Source organism: Panthera leo, chromosome A3 (assembly GCF_018350215.1).
Source record: "Panthera leo isolate Ple1 chromosome A3, P.leo_Ple1_pat1.1, whole genome shotgun sequence".
In the NCBI taxonomy this organism is placed as follows: Eukaryota; Metazoa; Chordata; class Mammalia; order Carnivora; family Felidae; genus Panthera; species Panthera leo.
In genome coordinates, this window is record NC_056681.1 from 69,767,672 (window position 1) to 69,784,666 (window position 16,995).

General features: G+C 34.1%; 1 protein-coding gene across 19 annotated transcripts in view; it reads right to left on the reverse strand.

Moving 5' to 3' along the window:
* The window catches only part of NRXN1 (neurexin 1), a 1,135,337-nt gene that overhangs the window by 963,221 nt on the left and 155,121 nt on the right, over nt 1-16,995 (reverse strand). Inside the window, exon 4 of one of the 19 annotated variants that reach the window (XM_042932233.1) lies at nt 12,760-12,789. The exons of the other annotated variants lie outside the window; for them this stretch is intronic. Coding sequence (XP_042788167.1) covers nt 12,760-12,789 — 30 coding nt within the window. The remainder of the gene's footprint in view (nt 1-12,759; nt 12,790-16,995) is intronic. 19 annotated transcript variants of the gene reach the window in all.

Below are 16,995 nucleotides of genomic sequence, written 5' to 3' on the forward strand. Positions count from 1 at the left end.
TTGCCATAGCCTCATTTTAAAGAACTTGTAAAAATGCTCAGAAATATTTGCATTCTAGAATATTTTTGGCATTATATAAAAGATGCTTAATAAACTGCAAAAGATTGAGTAATTTTTCAAAACACCCAGACTGCAGCTGTTAGGTCATTCTTATTCCAGATATTCTATATTGTACATGGAAGAAAAACCCCACAAGTATTTTTTCTGTATTTATAGCCAAAGGCTGGTCACTGGAAATTTATGACACTCTGCAAAAAACAATGCTGACCTTGCAAGTGCCTCCAAGAAAAGAGTAGATTCAGAATCCATTGAATGAAATCAACTTGACTCCAGCCTACCCCACCAGTTTGTGACCTAATTTTTAAAAAATTCCTTAATTCAATATATAATAAAGCTCCCTGAGGGCAAACAATCTGCCTCTTGTATGTTTTCCAGGAGCCCAACATAGTATTTTGGCACATTACACATGCTTAAAAAGTATTTGTTAAGTTAGTTAAAAATAAACACAACCAATAGCATCAACAAAGCCTGTTTTGTATTAGAGCATCAGATGTTTTACAAAGAAATCTTAGCTCAGATGTCATCCTTATTTCTGACTTTCACTTATTCAATATTTCTAAAAAATTTCTAAGAAATAGGTAATTCTACTTATTTTTTTTTCCTAGGACAGAACCTTAAGCAGTTTAAACATCAAAATAAACACGTATCATGATACGAATTCCATGTCACATGATTTGTACACAGTAGTTATAATTCTCACAAGCATTCTGCAAAATGGATACTTTCCATCCCTATTTTATAGATGAGGACACTGAGGCACCAAGTGCACATAGTTCACATAGGGAAAAAGGGACAACTTTAGGATTCTGTTATTCTACTTTTTTTAAATGTTTTTGTTTTATTTTTGAGACAGAGAAAGAGCATGAGTAGGGGAGGGGCAGAGAGAGAGGGAGACACAGAATGTGAAGCAGGCTCCAGGCTCTGAGCTGTCAGCACAGAGCCCAATGTGGGTGTTGAACTTATGAACCTTGAGATCATGACCTGAGCCAAAGTCGGATGCTTAACTGACTGAGCCACCCAGGTGCCCCTGTTCTTCTGTATTAGCTTTGAAATCATCTTACTGCTTAGGATCTTGCCTTGAGAATATATGTTGATAAAATGTGGTATAAATGAATCCTAAAATAAATGTTATATCCCCACCCCAAATGAGAAGGTGCTAATAAAGTATTTTATTCCTTTATTTGTTCTAGTAAGAGATCATCTCTCTCTTATTTCCACAGAAGGATGCTTAGGAAAAGAAAAAAAAAATCCTTAATACCATCAATGGAAAGAAAATGAATCCCAATCAGTTCCCTGTGGGGCCCTTCCTTGACAGGAATGGACACTCTGACCACTAACACATTGCTACCATTTTGATTTCTTGAGTCCGTTAAGCAGCACAAGAATCCTTTACATTTTCAAATACTATGTTGAGAAGCGGGAATCTGTGAGCACTAAGGAGGTGTCTGTCAAATGCATGTTAGAAATGCATATATCTGTAAGAAAATTATCAAATGGATGGAGTTAAATATTGAAATTGGTAGGACCCCAAATATAAAGTATGTTAAAAAACCTTGTCAGCTGTTCATACCAAAAAAAGGGGGTATTCTAGATTAGTATATATAAAATATTTTTATACTAGCACATTTTGTACCCAGCAGTTTTCTTTTAACTAGAAAATCCTCTAGTAATAACAATCTCTTCACCAAGACAAACTTTCTTAAGTCTCTTCATTGTTGTTAATTTCTTGTTATGTGGAGCAGATTTCCTTGGCATTACTATACAAAATTTTGAATTAAATAGAACTAGGCTATCCCCAAAACTTAGTATATCTGGAAATACTAAAGTTCTATTAATGTAATCTCCTTAAAAATGAGATATTCTGTGAAAAAACTGACTTAGCATATGATAGTTCCTCAATAAATGTTAATAATTATTGTTGTTATTGCATTATTATTATTATTATTATTATTATTATTATTACTATTATTATTATGTCCACAAAATCAAATCCCCATGCTAAAATTCAGCATCATTCTTCCAGTGCTTTCCTCTTTATAACTTTCAAGTTTGCTGTTGGGAAATAAGAATCATACTTTATCCCTATCAATTACATTACATCTTGAAAACCAAGTTGCTCAATACTGATTTTGATTTTACTTTTTCCAGTCACTTTGTACTGTGGGATTCTGGTGAAGGTTAGCATGGGACCAACAGAACCAATAGAACCAACAGCTCGATAGCTAGGGACAAAAACCCCAGGAATTAGGATTCTGAATTGGCTGATGGTTAAACTAACCTAATGGGTGGTGGAAGCAAATAACAGGTGAGTTAATTTTTCTACTTCAGTCAAATTTTATTTCATGTTCATAGAATTATTCAATAATAGCCCAAAGTTGAAAAGATGACAGACTTTGCAAATTTAGCACCAACTGCAGCTAGACCCAGCCCAATCTAGAGTCCCAAAGAATTCAAATTCTAAGCAGAAGGCCTTGCAAGTGGATGGAAGCTTATAATTCTGTGTTGTTATTTAGATAGTCTAATGTAAGCCTGACTCCTTAAAGGTTGTGTGTATTTGCAGGAATAGAACAGAACTAGTAAAACTAAGTCTCCTTTTCCTGCCCCTCTTGGATTGCAATTATTCAGTGGGAAGGCCTCGTCCCAAATAAAGATCCCACAGTTAAAAATGTTGAAATGTAGAAGTGTGTGTGTGTGTGTGTGTGTACACACACACACACACACACACATACATATACACACACACTTTTTTTTTTGGTGACTGTAAAACTCAGCTTAGCCTTAAAATAAATGAAAACAAGTTTTTTTCTATTTGATGAAAATTTGGCAAAGATTTTTTTTTCCTTAAAGCACTTCCAAAAGTGTGTGACTTTATTATAATAATTAAAAATTCTACTCAGAAAGTCACAAAAAATACTATGGTCCAGTGATGGGAACTACTATTTCCAATATTTTTATACTTTAACCAAATGCTTTACAACTAAAATTCAATTAAACACAACAAATACTTTTTAATATCTACTATATATCAAGCACTGTAGTAAACATGAGGAAAACCAAACAGATAATGCTCAGTGCCTGCTATAAGAACAGAAATATTCACCTTTTGGTTTTCTTTGATATTTCTTTGGATATATTAAATTCACATTATAATACCAATATTATATTCATGAGTTCCCCATTCCTTTTAAAATCTTCTTGTCACAAAACTTAAAGTAAGTATCTACAATTTTAATGAGATAATATATGCCAGTTTATCACAACAACTGATATATTTCCAAAAATTGCCCGCCATCTCATCATTTGCCTACCATTCGGCTTTCATATGTCCAAGCAGTAACATGGTGGAAGAGACAGACATTGACTTTTTATGTGCTTAGGAGGCAATTAAGCTTATTCCCAATGAATCCAAGGTATTAGTGTGGTGAATGAGTCCTAAGGAGTATATGTGACGTGCATTTAAAACAAATGTGATTCTTTTATTGGCCAAAGAGTGTTACTGGTTAAATACCATAATACTTTTTTTAAAAGATTATTTATTTATTTTTAGAGAGAGAGGAGTAGAGAGGGAGTGAGAATTCCAAGCAGTTTCTACATTGTCAGGGCAAAGCCCAACGCAGGGCTTGATCCCACGAACCCAGATATCATGACCTGAGCCCAAACCAAGAGTCGGATGCTCAACCGACTGAGCCACCCAGGCGTCTCTGTTATACTTTTGATAGATTTATTTACTTCCCCTTTTCTCCCTCCACACATCCACAATAGTAATTTTCACATTTTGTTTTTACTGAAGTATTCAGATTTCATCTTAACTAATTTGTCTCTCTTTTCCCATTATAACTTAACAAACTCATCTGCAGGATATTGCCCTTGTTGACTGTTGTCTTGCTTGATTTAACACCTCCCAACACACACACACATAAACATGTCTTGCAGTTATTTTTCTCTACTGGTTCTTCTAAACAAACTAGACCAAGGCTTGACTGTGGACATACCAAGACACTTTTCCACTCTGGGCTTAGTTCTTAGCAGGTCAGTTAAAGGATGGTAGAGACCATAAAAAATTCTACCTTAAGAGCTGAACTTTTTGTTCTGCCTATTCAAATGCTGAACTTCTTTCCAAACCCAGATCAAATTCCACCATCCATCCCCACACACCTTTCCTAGATCATCGCACTCCAGTGTTTCCTTGTTAGTTTGAGTTCTACATGCTTTCAGTCTTTGACAATTTAACAGATAATTATATATATGTATATGTATATATGTATATATATTTCTATATGATGACCTATTATTGTTTTCTGAATTCCTATTTTGCCCTTCTGCTTAGCCTGTAACTTTCTCGAAAACAAGGTGATGATTATATTTTATTTAGAGCACTTGAATGATAATAAGCATACAGAGTTTTAGTAAATATATATTGATGACTGCCTCATATAATATCACACTCATAAAGCCATGAGTGAAATTTATTATATAGTTAGCAACAAGCCAGAGGGTACTTAGCAAAGTCAGGTTCTGTAGGAAGAATGAAAAATCCAAGAACATTGGAGAATTAGTTTTCTTGGCAACAATCTACTGAGATGGAGCCATATAGGCATTCTATAAATGTTAACTGATTGTGATCAACATGTTTTACTTCCAAGAATTCACATCCAACCAGCCGCCACTCCTCTACCTCCAATGTTAGATTCCAAAAGGACTCTAAATCCGTTTTCAAGGTTTGGCTTCCCTGCTTCTCTAAATTCTGTTTTTGAAGGTAGGAGGCATCGTGGTAGTGAAAAGAGATACTGTCTTAAATATATCAAAGTAATACAGTAAGTGCCTGAAAACAAGGGGACTTAAAAAGTTATTGTCAATAAGAATCAAAGACAGGAAAAACAAATGCTGCCTTTGGCAAGTTCAACATTACCAGAGTCCACTCTTGTTGCTTCAAATTTTCATCAGTTCCAGCCCCTCACCTGCCCTCTTCCCTGCCCCTGCAAACGCATGTGGGGATGAGTGACATTTTGAATTTCTCCTGTGAATAGATAGCCCTGTGGAGAAACGTTATAAATTTTAGCAGGTGCACTGGGTTTGTTTTTGATGTTTATTTTTGTTTTGTTTTGTTTTTCATCAAGTAGTTTCTCTGCTCAATTGCTGAGCCTGACACACAGAAGTTACTTCTCCTTCCCTATGCCTTATAGCTCTAGACCATGTGACACAGACAGCAGTTCCTGCTTTGTTTTGTTTTATTTTTCCTTAATAGAAATACACATGGGCTTGCTATACTGGCTTTTCATAAACACTGTGTGTCTAGAACTCCAAGGATCTCAGGAGCTACCAGCCCTTTAAAGTGATGGAGCTATAAGGATTTAATTAAGGGAAGATGTAAATACACATACATATGTACATGTTTCCTTTTATGCCAACCACAGAATCCAATAAATACTATGGCTTACTAGATTGTGCCTGTGAATCTTTCATAAGATACACTTGGGGGAAAAGTTCTCTTCAGAATAGCCTGTGCCAGATCTATAAATTCATCAGGTAGGTTTTTACTTTCCTCCAAAATTTTGAAGTACAAAGAAATATTTTAGTGGTGCCATAAATACAACATTTTTACAAAGTAGGTGAAAAACTGTTCATGTTTATTTTAGAGCACTGTAATGGTTAATGCTACATGTAACTTGACTAGACGACGGTGATGAGTTATTTGGTCAAACACTAGTCTAGATGTTGCTATAAAGGTGTTTGCAGATGTGATTAGCATTTACAATCACTTGACCTTAAGTACAATGGATTACCCTCCATAACATGGGTAGACTTCTTCAAGTCATTTGAAGACCTTAAGAACAAAGACTTAATCTTCCCAAAGAAGAAGGTCTTCCACTTCGAGACTGCAACACAGAAACTGTGGCTGAGTTTCCAGCCTTTAGATTCAAGACTGAACCAACTCTTAGATAAATCTCCAGATTGCTGGCTTACCCTAGGGGTTTTGGACTTAACAGCCTCCAACTGCATGAGCTAATCTCAGTTTCTCTCTGTGTCTCTCTCTCCCATTGTCTCTCCCCACTTCCTTTCTATTTATATCTATATCTATATCTATATCTATATCTATATCTATATCTATGTCTCTGCCTAATACACTCTCTAAACCCAATGTCTAAAATAATCTGCATATAAGCAAGCCAAGGCAATTTTTTAGTTTATTTGCAGTTATTACTCATTATTTTAATCTCTCTGTTACTGTGTAAGGCTGGGTGCTAGTCTACACAGTATGATTTCAAACCTTTAGCCCCCAGAAAATATCTTATTTTCCCCATAGTGTTGAAATTGCTTTCATAAACAGGCAAATCTCTTCATTTAATAATCTAAGATCAGCCATATGATGTTATATGCAGTACATGAAGGTATAAATCAAAAGACTAAGGTCGGATGGAAGTTCCAGGAGGGCAGGTAGGACTTACTTGACAAGAAACTCTTTCCTAGGTTTGTCTATGGTCTACTCTATGAAGGGATAAATATGTAATTAGAATTTAGTTTCCACTGTTGCTTTTCTTGTTATTCTGAAGTGCCTTGGGTGTGCCTATAGGCATCTGTGGATCTGAATATCTGTTACAGGAAAAGAATCATGTCAAATTGTGTTAGAATAGAATTAAAAAGATGCAAGGAGGCATTCTTTTACTTGCAACTGATCTCTGGCATGTTCTAAGTTCTGCTATGCAGGAGTCCACATAAATTGGGCTATGGGAGAAATAAAAATACATTTTTCAACATTGGTTAAAAGATGCCTTCTGTCCCAGTACTCTGCAATAGCAATAGAAAATGAATTCCAAAGACATGGAAAACAATGACACAGACAAATAGCTCTCTTTGCTACAATTCTATAATTAGATATGGGAATAGCTATAATATCTGCTTTACAGTTAAACCACAACACATTCAAAAAGTAGAGGAGTTGTTTTTGTTTGTTTGTTTTTAAGTAATCAACCAGAGATACAAGATGAGAATTAGAATGTTTTATAAAAGTATTTCAACATTTATATGGGAGCTCTTGGGGGATTTAATTCCACTAACCTAGTATCAGGCCACTTCCCTATATTTTCCTCTGGGCAATGGATTAGGAGTAGTATTCTGAAAGACTGAGATGATACTACATTTTTTGCTGAACAAGTAAAATTAACTAAACTCAAGGAAAATAAAGGTATCTTATAGACTGGCATTAGCAGTATTGATATTTTACATGTAAACCTTCGTAATTCATAAGCATTGGAATATACGTTCCATTATCTACTTTTTAATTTTTTAAATATTTTTTATGTTTATTTATGGAGGGGGAGGGGCAGAGGAAGAGGGAGACACAGAATATGAAGCAGGCTCCAGGCTCTGAACTGTTAAAACAGGGCCTGACATGGGGATGTAACTCACAAACTGTGAGATCATGACCTGAACTGAAGTTGGCTTAAATGACTCAGCCACCCAGGCGCCCCTATAAGTTCCATTATCTATTATTGTATGTCCCACAGAGCAATGCAGAGGACATGGTAGGCACTCACCAATATTTGTTGCATGAACAAGTGAGCACTTTTTTTTTTTTTATTTTTTTTAAATTTTTTTTTAACGTTTATTTATTTTTGAGACAGAGAGAGACAGAGCATGAACGGGGGAGGGTCAGAGAGAGGGAAACACAGAATCTGAAACAGGCTCCGGGCTCTGAGCTGTCAGCACAGAGCCCGACGCGGGGCTCGAACTCACGGACCGCGAGATCATGACCTGAGCCGAAGTCAGATACTCAACCGACTGAGCCACCCAGGCACCCCAAGTGAGCACTTTTTAAAAAGAGGATCTCATTTAATCCTTTTTATGGTTTCTGAGGTTCTTTATATTTCAAATAAAGAGATTTGGCTTCAAATGGTCAAGAATTTGCCTTAGGTCACATAGACAGCAGATCAGGCATTCTACATTTTATTTTGTTTTCAGAATAACAGTATATCCTTCCTAGACACAAAAAAAATGGAATTTGACAGTGATCACCGATTTTGAACTTTGGTCTAGAGAAACATAGTGAAAATAATTCTGTGGATCACTCAAGGAAAAAGGTAAACTACATGAAAAATCAATACAGAGATGTACTAACTTGAACCAAGCGAAAGCTGCCACAGATATCAAGTTTTAAACAATGCCTTAATAGGCCCTTCTTCATATAGTTATGACTGGAGAAGACACAAGTTGAGGCAAGATATATTGCCAGGAAACAGATAAATCAAGAGATGTACACCAGATTTGAAGGCTAATTATAGATTATTAAGTAATAGCCTATTATCAGCTAAATAAAATAAATGCATTAAATCAAGCTCAAAACTTGATTCAGATAAACTTATCTGAAGTTGTCTAAGAATAAGCCAAAAGATATTTTTCAAAAGTAAAGACTGGCAATCTGAGAGTCCTCTCTGCTTAAAAGCATAATTCATTAAAATCTCAGACAGATACATATTACCTAATCTTAACCATTTTCCGGAAGTTTTATTTTCTTTTTTAGCAATCTACTCCCCTTCTTGCCTCTAAAAGCAGACCGTCTATTTGCCTATAATACATTCTGTTGCAAGATTGTGTTGCAAGATTTCTCCCATGCTCTTGCTTAAAGAAATAGAAGAGTACTGAATAATGTTTCTAGCAAGCTAAATACTATTTAGCCATAAATTTTCTGAAATACAGCATTTTCCTTTATTTTGGTTGGCCACTGCTACATTTCCTATGCAATATTGGTAACTAAACATTAAGATGTCTTTGTTCTCATTATGCTGATGAAAGTAGGAGTAAAAACAATGAAATACTACTAATTCCATAAGAAAAGATATAGAAGGTTTTCTCTGTTAGCACAAGACTTCTGAATTATGAAAAACAAGGTATGGGCAAGATCAAACAAGGCTAGGAATGTATTAGACTCTAGTTTGAGTTGGGGAAAATTAAATCTATGCAATAATTAATAAGCCAAATAATGACCATGGGATTTTATGAAATTAAAAACACATGAAATTTTCAGTAAAGGGTAATGATTTTCAAAAGAAAACTATTACTAAATGCTATAACAGATTCTTGAATAATACACCCTCATGCACTATAGCATCCACCAAAAGCATGCATCATTCAAAACAAAACAACATTTCCATGAAAAATGACTTATAACCTTATAGTGGAATTTATGCTTTTCTAGACTTATAACCTTATAGTGGAATTTATGTTTTTCTAGACTCTGAATTTGATTAAACTGCCTAGCATATCGAAAACCAATTTCCTAACATTTCAGTATATATATTCACTTATACATTTCCTTTCTTTATGTAAAACATCGGGTGATATTTTCTCACTAAAATCAGACACATTTATATCAAACTTAAGACCATCATTATGTTTGTGTTTACTGTGCTGCTCTGGTGAAATTTTGAAAGTATACAATAACTTCATTTATGAAGTTCCTACCATTTGTCAGGGTTTTATATGCATTATCTCTTGCATAAAATACTGCTTTCAGTATTTTAGAAGAAGAAAATAAATTTCAGAGAGTTTAAGTAATAGCAATAGTGACATAGCTGGTAAATGATAAAACTGATTAAACCATTACTTATCAGTCTCCAGTGCAATTTTTTCTCAGGCCACCCAGAGAGAAACAGCAAACCATTAAAGGCTTTAGAGGTACTCGGTCTTACACAGGGAGATTGAACGCCAATTCACTTACCATGGAGTTATAAAAGAACCCATGTACACCCACAGTATTTTTATGGTCACCTTGAGGAGTGTTCCAAATTCCTGAAACATAACCATCTTTGGAATTTGGGAACAAGAAATTGGAATTCACAGGACTTTGAGGGAATTCCTTAAACCCAAGTTAGTCTGTATTTTTAATAACAATTTTTGTGTTTTTAAATAATAGTAAGTGGCCATGAAAACCAGTATTTCTGTGACAGGATTATAAAAAGTTTTAGAGATTTTCTGTAAAAAATATGTATACATATACACATATGTATACACACAGTTTTTTATTTATTATGAGCAAACATATTGTGGTAATATTATATATTTCAATAACATAAAAATACACTTACCTGATACAGATATTTAATAGAAAACTTTAAAAGAAGAGAATATCAACACAAAATATACTCAGAAAAAATTTAAAATTGTAAAATAATATCATAGCTATTTAATATCTAAAAGCCATCATTTTAAAAATGATACTTTAAAGTACACAAACTAATTGCTCTGATAGTCCTGATCTTTGTTTTATTATAAATATTCCAAAATAGATTTTTTTTTCATTTTACTTTTAGTAAAAGTGACTTTTAATCTACTTAAGAGTGAACCCAAAGTAATGTTCAGCTTGGGTATTAAGTTATATGTTGCTTTGTGTAAGCTCATTTCCTCTTTGAATACCATATATATATATTTATATAATATATAAATATATATATATTGTATATACATATATATAATATATAATTTATAGCTCTTCCCTGATTTTTGTTTCACTGTTGAAATCAAGGTTGCTTTTGCAAAATTCAGGTTTTAAATTATTTTCTGATTTTACACTGAAGTTGTCCACAACAATATTTACATCTTCTCCTTGCATTTTGTTTGTTAAAATATTTATAAACAGTGATAGCAAGTAGTCAAACACTCGAAAACATCAGCGAACATTACTGAGTAGTATCCAAATAATATAAAATATGGTTGTCTTAGCAAAGTTAACAACACTGCACAGATCAAGTGCAGAAATTGCCAATTTAAGGACATATTTTGCTTCCAAAGCTTTTTATTCTCGGAATATCATTTTTAGGATTTGCATAAAGTATTATACAAACATATTAATATTTATTTTATTTGAAAGCATGAGTCACTGTTAGCAGAAAACAGTATCATAAGCATACATTTATTACACGGAAACACTTATAAGCAAGATGTGTGATCACTTCATGAAGTGGTCAGTTCTCTATGTGCTCTTGTCCAGTTCCTCATGAAGTCAACCTTAACCTTCTACTCCATCTGTTAGCATTTCCTAATCTTGCTTCAACTTGACATCAGTGGATTTCCTCAAACCAGGTATATCTCTTTGTTCACTGCTAAGCTCTTAAGTCTCAAGGGAGAATGATACTTTTTACTAGTTGTTCTGATTCTTTAAGTGTTTTTGTTTTGTTTTGTCTCATTTTTCTTTGTGTGTACATAGAATGTGGGATTAGGAAAAAAAGAAAAAAACAAACATTTTCTGAGAAAGATAGGAAAGAATTCCTTCATGAAAAAAATGGACCTCAGGTATGTTATCTTTTAGTTTTTCTTTTACTGAGACTTGAGAAAAACTACCATTGTTACTTACATAAATCTTTAAAAGAAATACAGTATCTATCTATCTGTCTATCTACTTATTTAATTTATGAAGAGAAAATAAGACGAGTTTAAAAATAAATCAGTCTTTTGGAACAAAGGAATTTCAAGAGATAGTTACAAAAGCATTCATTAATATTATAAAGTAACAATGACACGTTACAATAAAAGCATGGTTTCCACAAAAAGATTAGTTTTTGCAAAACATTACAATTGAATGGATTTAGGTTGATATGCCTTCTCTAACATATACTATCATTTAAATTTTTGTTTAGGACAGAAATGAACTGCTATATATCTTTCCATGGAGCAGAGAGACGAAATTCAAATTACATAGACAAAGAGATGGCATATTTTAGGTCCTGGATGCTCAGTATGTTGGCTGGAGGATCCTGGCACTTAGTTGGACTACGTTTTTCTAACTTTGGATCTAGATGGGACCATGTGACTAGTTTTTGACTGGAATATGAGAGAAATGTGTGTCATCCCTGGGATGATGCAGTTAACAGCAAATATGCCTTCTCTCTCTTTTTCTCTCTTCTTCCCCCCGCCCCCACCTTTCCCCCAACACTTTTGAATCTCCTTTCTCTCTTCTTGCCAACCAGATAGTATGGTCCAGCAGAGGATTCTGAGGCCCTAGGGCTGTGTAGGTCATGAGATGGAAGGAATCTACATCCCTGAATTATGGACAAAACAGAGCCTGGTTACCAACCTAAGTATATCCCTCTCAACCTTCATTGAACTATCATCACATAAGTGAGAAATAAAACTTTCTTGTATCAAGCCATTGAGTTTTGGAGCTGATGGTTATAGTAACTGGTGTATATTATTAGCATATGTTGAATGACAGAGGAATAAACTCTCAAGGAGAGAATTTAATTTATATCAAGATTTTAAACTTTAAGGGAATATTTAATTAGTCTGATTTTATGGTTGAGAAGTATCTCATGGTACTCTGACTGTTTTTGATGACAGAAATTTATAGGAATTAAAACATATGCTGCTTAGAGGAAAGCTTCCTTAACATGATGAAAAATACTGACAGAAAAACCCCCTACACACTCATATTCTACGGTGGAATACTGAAAATAAGAATGTCTTTTATCACCACCTTCATTCATGACATTATTGGAGGTCTCAGTGAGTATATAATAAAGAAAGGAAATAAAAAAGCGTAAGGATTACAAAGGATGTAATAAAACTGCCATTATTCATATACAACTTGATTATATATTTAACAATCCAAAGATTTACAAACTATTAAAATTAATGATGAATTTGGCTAAGTTGCTGAGTATAAGGTCAATATAGCAAAATCAATTGTATTTCTGTTGACTAAGGCACTCTTAACATTATCCTCAGCTTGACTTCTTCCTGCCTCAAGGCCCCTGACCTCCTTCTCATCTCTGCTCTAAAAGAACCCAGATGGTCTAACCACAGAAATCTCTCTGTTCCCTTTTCTTACGGCATTTGCTTTAGAAAACTTGTACATGTAAATTATTCTGTTGCCTTTTTAAGAGGTAAATCTTTTCTAACACTTCTTATCAGATTTACAACTCAGGGTTATCTTTCTCAAGGCCCTGAAAGCCAATCCACTGAAATGTAATCATCAAGGAAGATACAGACCCTATTTCCCCAACTGTGTGAGAGCTGGAGCCTGACTTTGGCAAGGTCCTTGCTCCACATTGTAAATAAACCTCCAGTTACGGTATGAGAAAGTTTACTTTTCCTGTAGGGAAGGCCAATTAACAAAACAGATGACCTCTGATGCTCCCACCCCAGCTCTTAAAAACCCTCCAATACTTGGTTTCAGTGGAATTGAACTGAGACACCTTCTATCCTCTTTCACCTACTGCAACAACTTTGCCTAGTTTGCCTAGCCTTTTTGATTTTGTCAGGTTCAGTTTTTCTCTGACAGTATAAACTAGCAACAAATAGGACTGAAGTTTAAAAATACCATTTGCAACAGCACCCAAACTGTAAATATTTAGGACTAAATCTTCGAAAGTTATGCGGGACATTCACACAAAAATCTAAAATAATTTCTGATTGGAATTTTAAAAGTGTGATATGAAATACCATGTTTATGTACTAGAAGATTCAGTAGTATAAAGGTATAAGTTCTCCTCAAATTCATCTATAGGTTTCATGCAATCCCAATCAAAATCCCAAGCAAAACATTTTGTAGATACTGATAAGCTGATTCTCAAACAAAAGTTTGAGACAAAGTGCCTAGAATAGCTGCTAGAGCTGCAAAGAACAAAGCTGGAGGACGAGGATGTGTCTCACCAGATAACGATCATCTATTATATACCTATAATAATTAAGAACTATCATGTTGACACAGAATTAAACAAACTGACCAAGAGAACAAAGGAGTCTAGAAATACTATATAATATATATAATACATATACTATATATATATGTTAACTTGATTTATGACAAAGTCAACGCTGTAATACAAAAGGGAAATAAATGACTGACAATCTCTTCAATAAATGTGCTAGGTCAACTGAATATCCCTATGGAAATATTTGTATGTGAAAGGTATGTGTGGTGTGTCAAGATCCCACACATCTGTATCTTTAAAAAAGAAAATATAGGGGATCAAATATTTCTATGGCCTTAAAGTAAGCAAAGATATCATAAACAGCTCATAGTGTATTAACTAATAGAGAAAGAAATAATGTATTGCAACTGTTGTAATATTAAGAATTTCTGATCATTAAATGATAATCTTAAGAGAATGCAAAGAGGGGCACCTGGCTGGCCCAGTCGGTACAGCATGTCACTATTGATCTCAAGGTTGTGAGTTCAAGCCCCACATTGGGTATAGAGCCTACTTTAAAAAAAATAATGAAAATAATGAAGAGTGAAAGGAGAATTTTACAAAACATGTGAGTAATATCAGGAATACATAAATCAGTTTTGAAGAATGCAGTAAAAAAATAGAAACATGAACAAAAACTTTGAATGTATTAAAGTGGATACTCAAATGGCCAATGAACAAAGAAGAAGGTGTTCAAAATTCAACTTCGTTAGTCTTTAAGAAAATGAAAATTAAGGGGCACCTGGGTGACCCTGTCAGTTAAATCTCTGACTCAGGTCATGATCTTATGGCTGTAGGAGATCAAGTCCCATATCATATGCTCTCTCTTTCTCTCAAAATAAATAAACATTTAAAAAGAAAAAAAAAAGAAAATACAAAGTAAAATCATCATTAAATGTAACCACATATCCATCTGAGTGGCTACATTGAAAATTACTTTAATTATGAAGTGGTGACAATCTGTGTGGAGTAATCAGAACCCTATGTCATTTGGTGATAGTGTAAATTGGTACAACTACTTAGAAAACTGGCAGTATAGACTAGACCTGAATATCTACAGATCGTATGGCTTCAGACTCCAGACTTATACAAAACAGAAAATGACAAGAAGACATTTATTAGAATGTTCAAGGCATCACTATTCATTGTAATCACAAAATGCACACTACCTAAATGTCCACCAATAACAAATGGACAAATAAACTGTGATTTAGCCAATCAAAGGAATACTATACCTCAACAGCAATGATGATTTACAAATATAATGTTAAATCAAAGAATCCAGACACAAAAGCATACTCTGATGACTACATATTTACAAATTTCAGATTCAGGCAAAACTAGTCTGCTTAGTTAGAGATCCACAAGATACCGGTTACCTTTAGGGGTACAAGTATATAGCCTTGAAGAGACACCAGTAAGGAGTGCTTCTGGGTGCTAAGAATGTTATCCCTCTTGCTAGATGGATGGCTGTGCTCAGTTTTTGAAAATGCACTCAACTTTATGATAGGTTCGCCTTTCTGTATGCGTATTATATACTTCAAGGATTTCTGGGTGGCTCAGTCAGTTAAGCGTTCAACTCTTGATTTCAACTCTGGTCATGATCACAGTTGGTTAGATCGAGCCCTGCGTAGGGCTCCATGCTGACAGTGCAGAGCCTGCTTGAGATTCTCTGTCTCCCTCTCTCTCTGCCCTTCCCCCACATGAGCCCGTTCTCTCTCTCAAAAACAAATAAAGTTAGATAAATTAAAAGTAAAATTAAAAAGAGATAAATACAAATCACAAAATATATTATTTTAAAACCTTATGGAAATTAAAATTTATGGTGTGAACTAGCAAGAGTTTACAAGTCAAAAGGTTAAAAATTTTAAAAGAAAATAAAACTCTTTAGAAAAAACACTTTAGAAAAATAACACAGCCACCTATGTTATGCAATAGATATAAATTGACATATTTTGTGATAAATGTTATTTTCTCAACAATGTATCATTCAAAGCTATTTTGATTATATTCCAATTGATCTTGAGTCAGTAATGGCTTCTAGCAATCCAAATTTTCCTATGCCAATGCATATTTACCAGTACCTAAATTAGGACTTAAACTTGAGAAATGACCTTTCAAATAAATCTGTTTATATTATTCCAGGTTTTCATTTGTTTTTTGTGGGTTTTTTTTTTTTTTTTTGCCTGTTTAAACTGTATTTATTTATTTTGAGAGAAAGAGAGAATGAGCAGGGGGAGGGACAGAGAGAGAGGGAGACAGAGAATCCCAAGCAGGCTTCAAGCTGTCAGTGCAGTGCCCAACATGGGGCTCGATCTAACCAACTGTGAGATCATGACCTGAGTCAAAATCAAGAGACACTTAACCAAATGAGCCACCCGTGTCTCTCAAGCGTTTCCATCTTGTAAGCAAAGCAACTTCAACTGAAAACTTCTACTAAAAAATGAGTCATTACTGTATTTACTTTTGAAAGAATTTAACCTGTCTGTTAAATAATTGGTTTGTCTTCTTCTCTGCTAGAATACAGGTACAAAATAAGTGAAATTATAAATTGCCTCCAGAGCTTTTAAATAAAAAAGTCTATGGGCGCCTGGGTGGCTCAGTCAGTTAAGCGTCTGACTTCAGCTCAGGTCATTGGTCTCACAGTTCGTGGGTTTGAGCCCCGCGTCGGACTCTATGCTGACAACTCAGAGCCTGGAGCCTGTCTCAGATTCTGTGTCTCCCTCTCTCTCTGTCCCTCCCCTGCTCATGCTCTGTCTCTGCCTCAAAAATAAATAAACATTAAAAAAATAAATGAATCTAGTGATTATCCTAGCACAATGGTTTAAAAAAGCAAATCATACAAGAACAAAATATGAAAATCTATTTTCTTTATTTCCCATTCATTTTTTCTAGTGACTACTTCTTTTCTTCTCTGTTATTATAAAAAATAAGTTAAATGAAAAAATAATGTTAGATAGAAAATTAATATTTGGCCACAAATGTCAAATTATCAGGAATATACCTTTTCCCCCCATAATTGTCAGAAATATTAAGTATCTATTTCCTTTAGCATGTACATTCATTTCATAATATTCTTAAAATTATTTTATTTCTTAAATGGGGATTTTAAACTTCTAGTATAGAGTCAATATTCAATAAATACTTGTTTTCACAGATTACCTAACATAAAATATTATGTCACAGAAAATGAATCTTTGTAAGTAGATTTATCCCTGGATTACAAAACAGTAAATGGTTACATCAATGT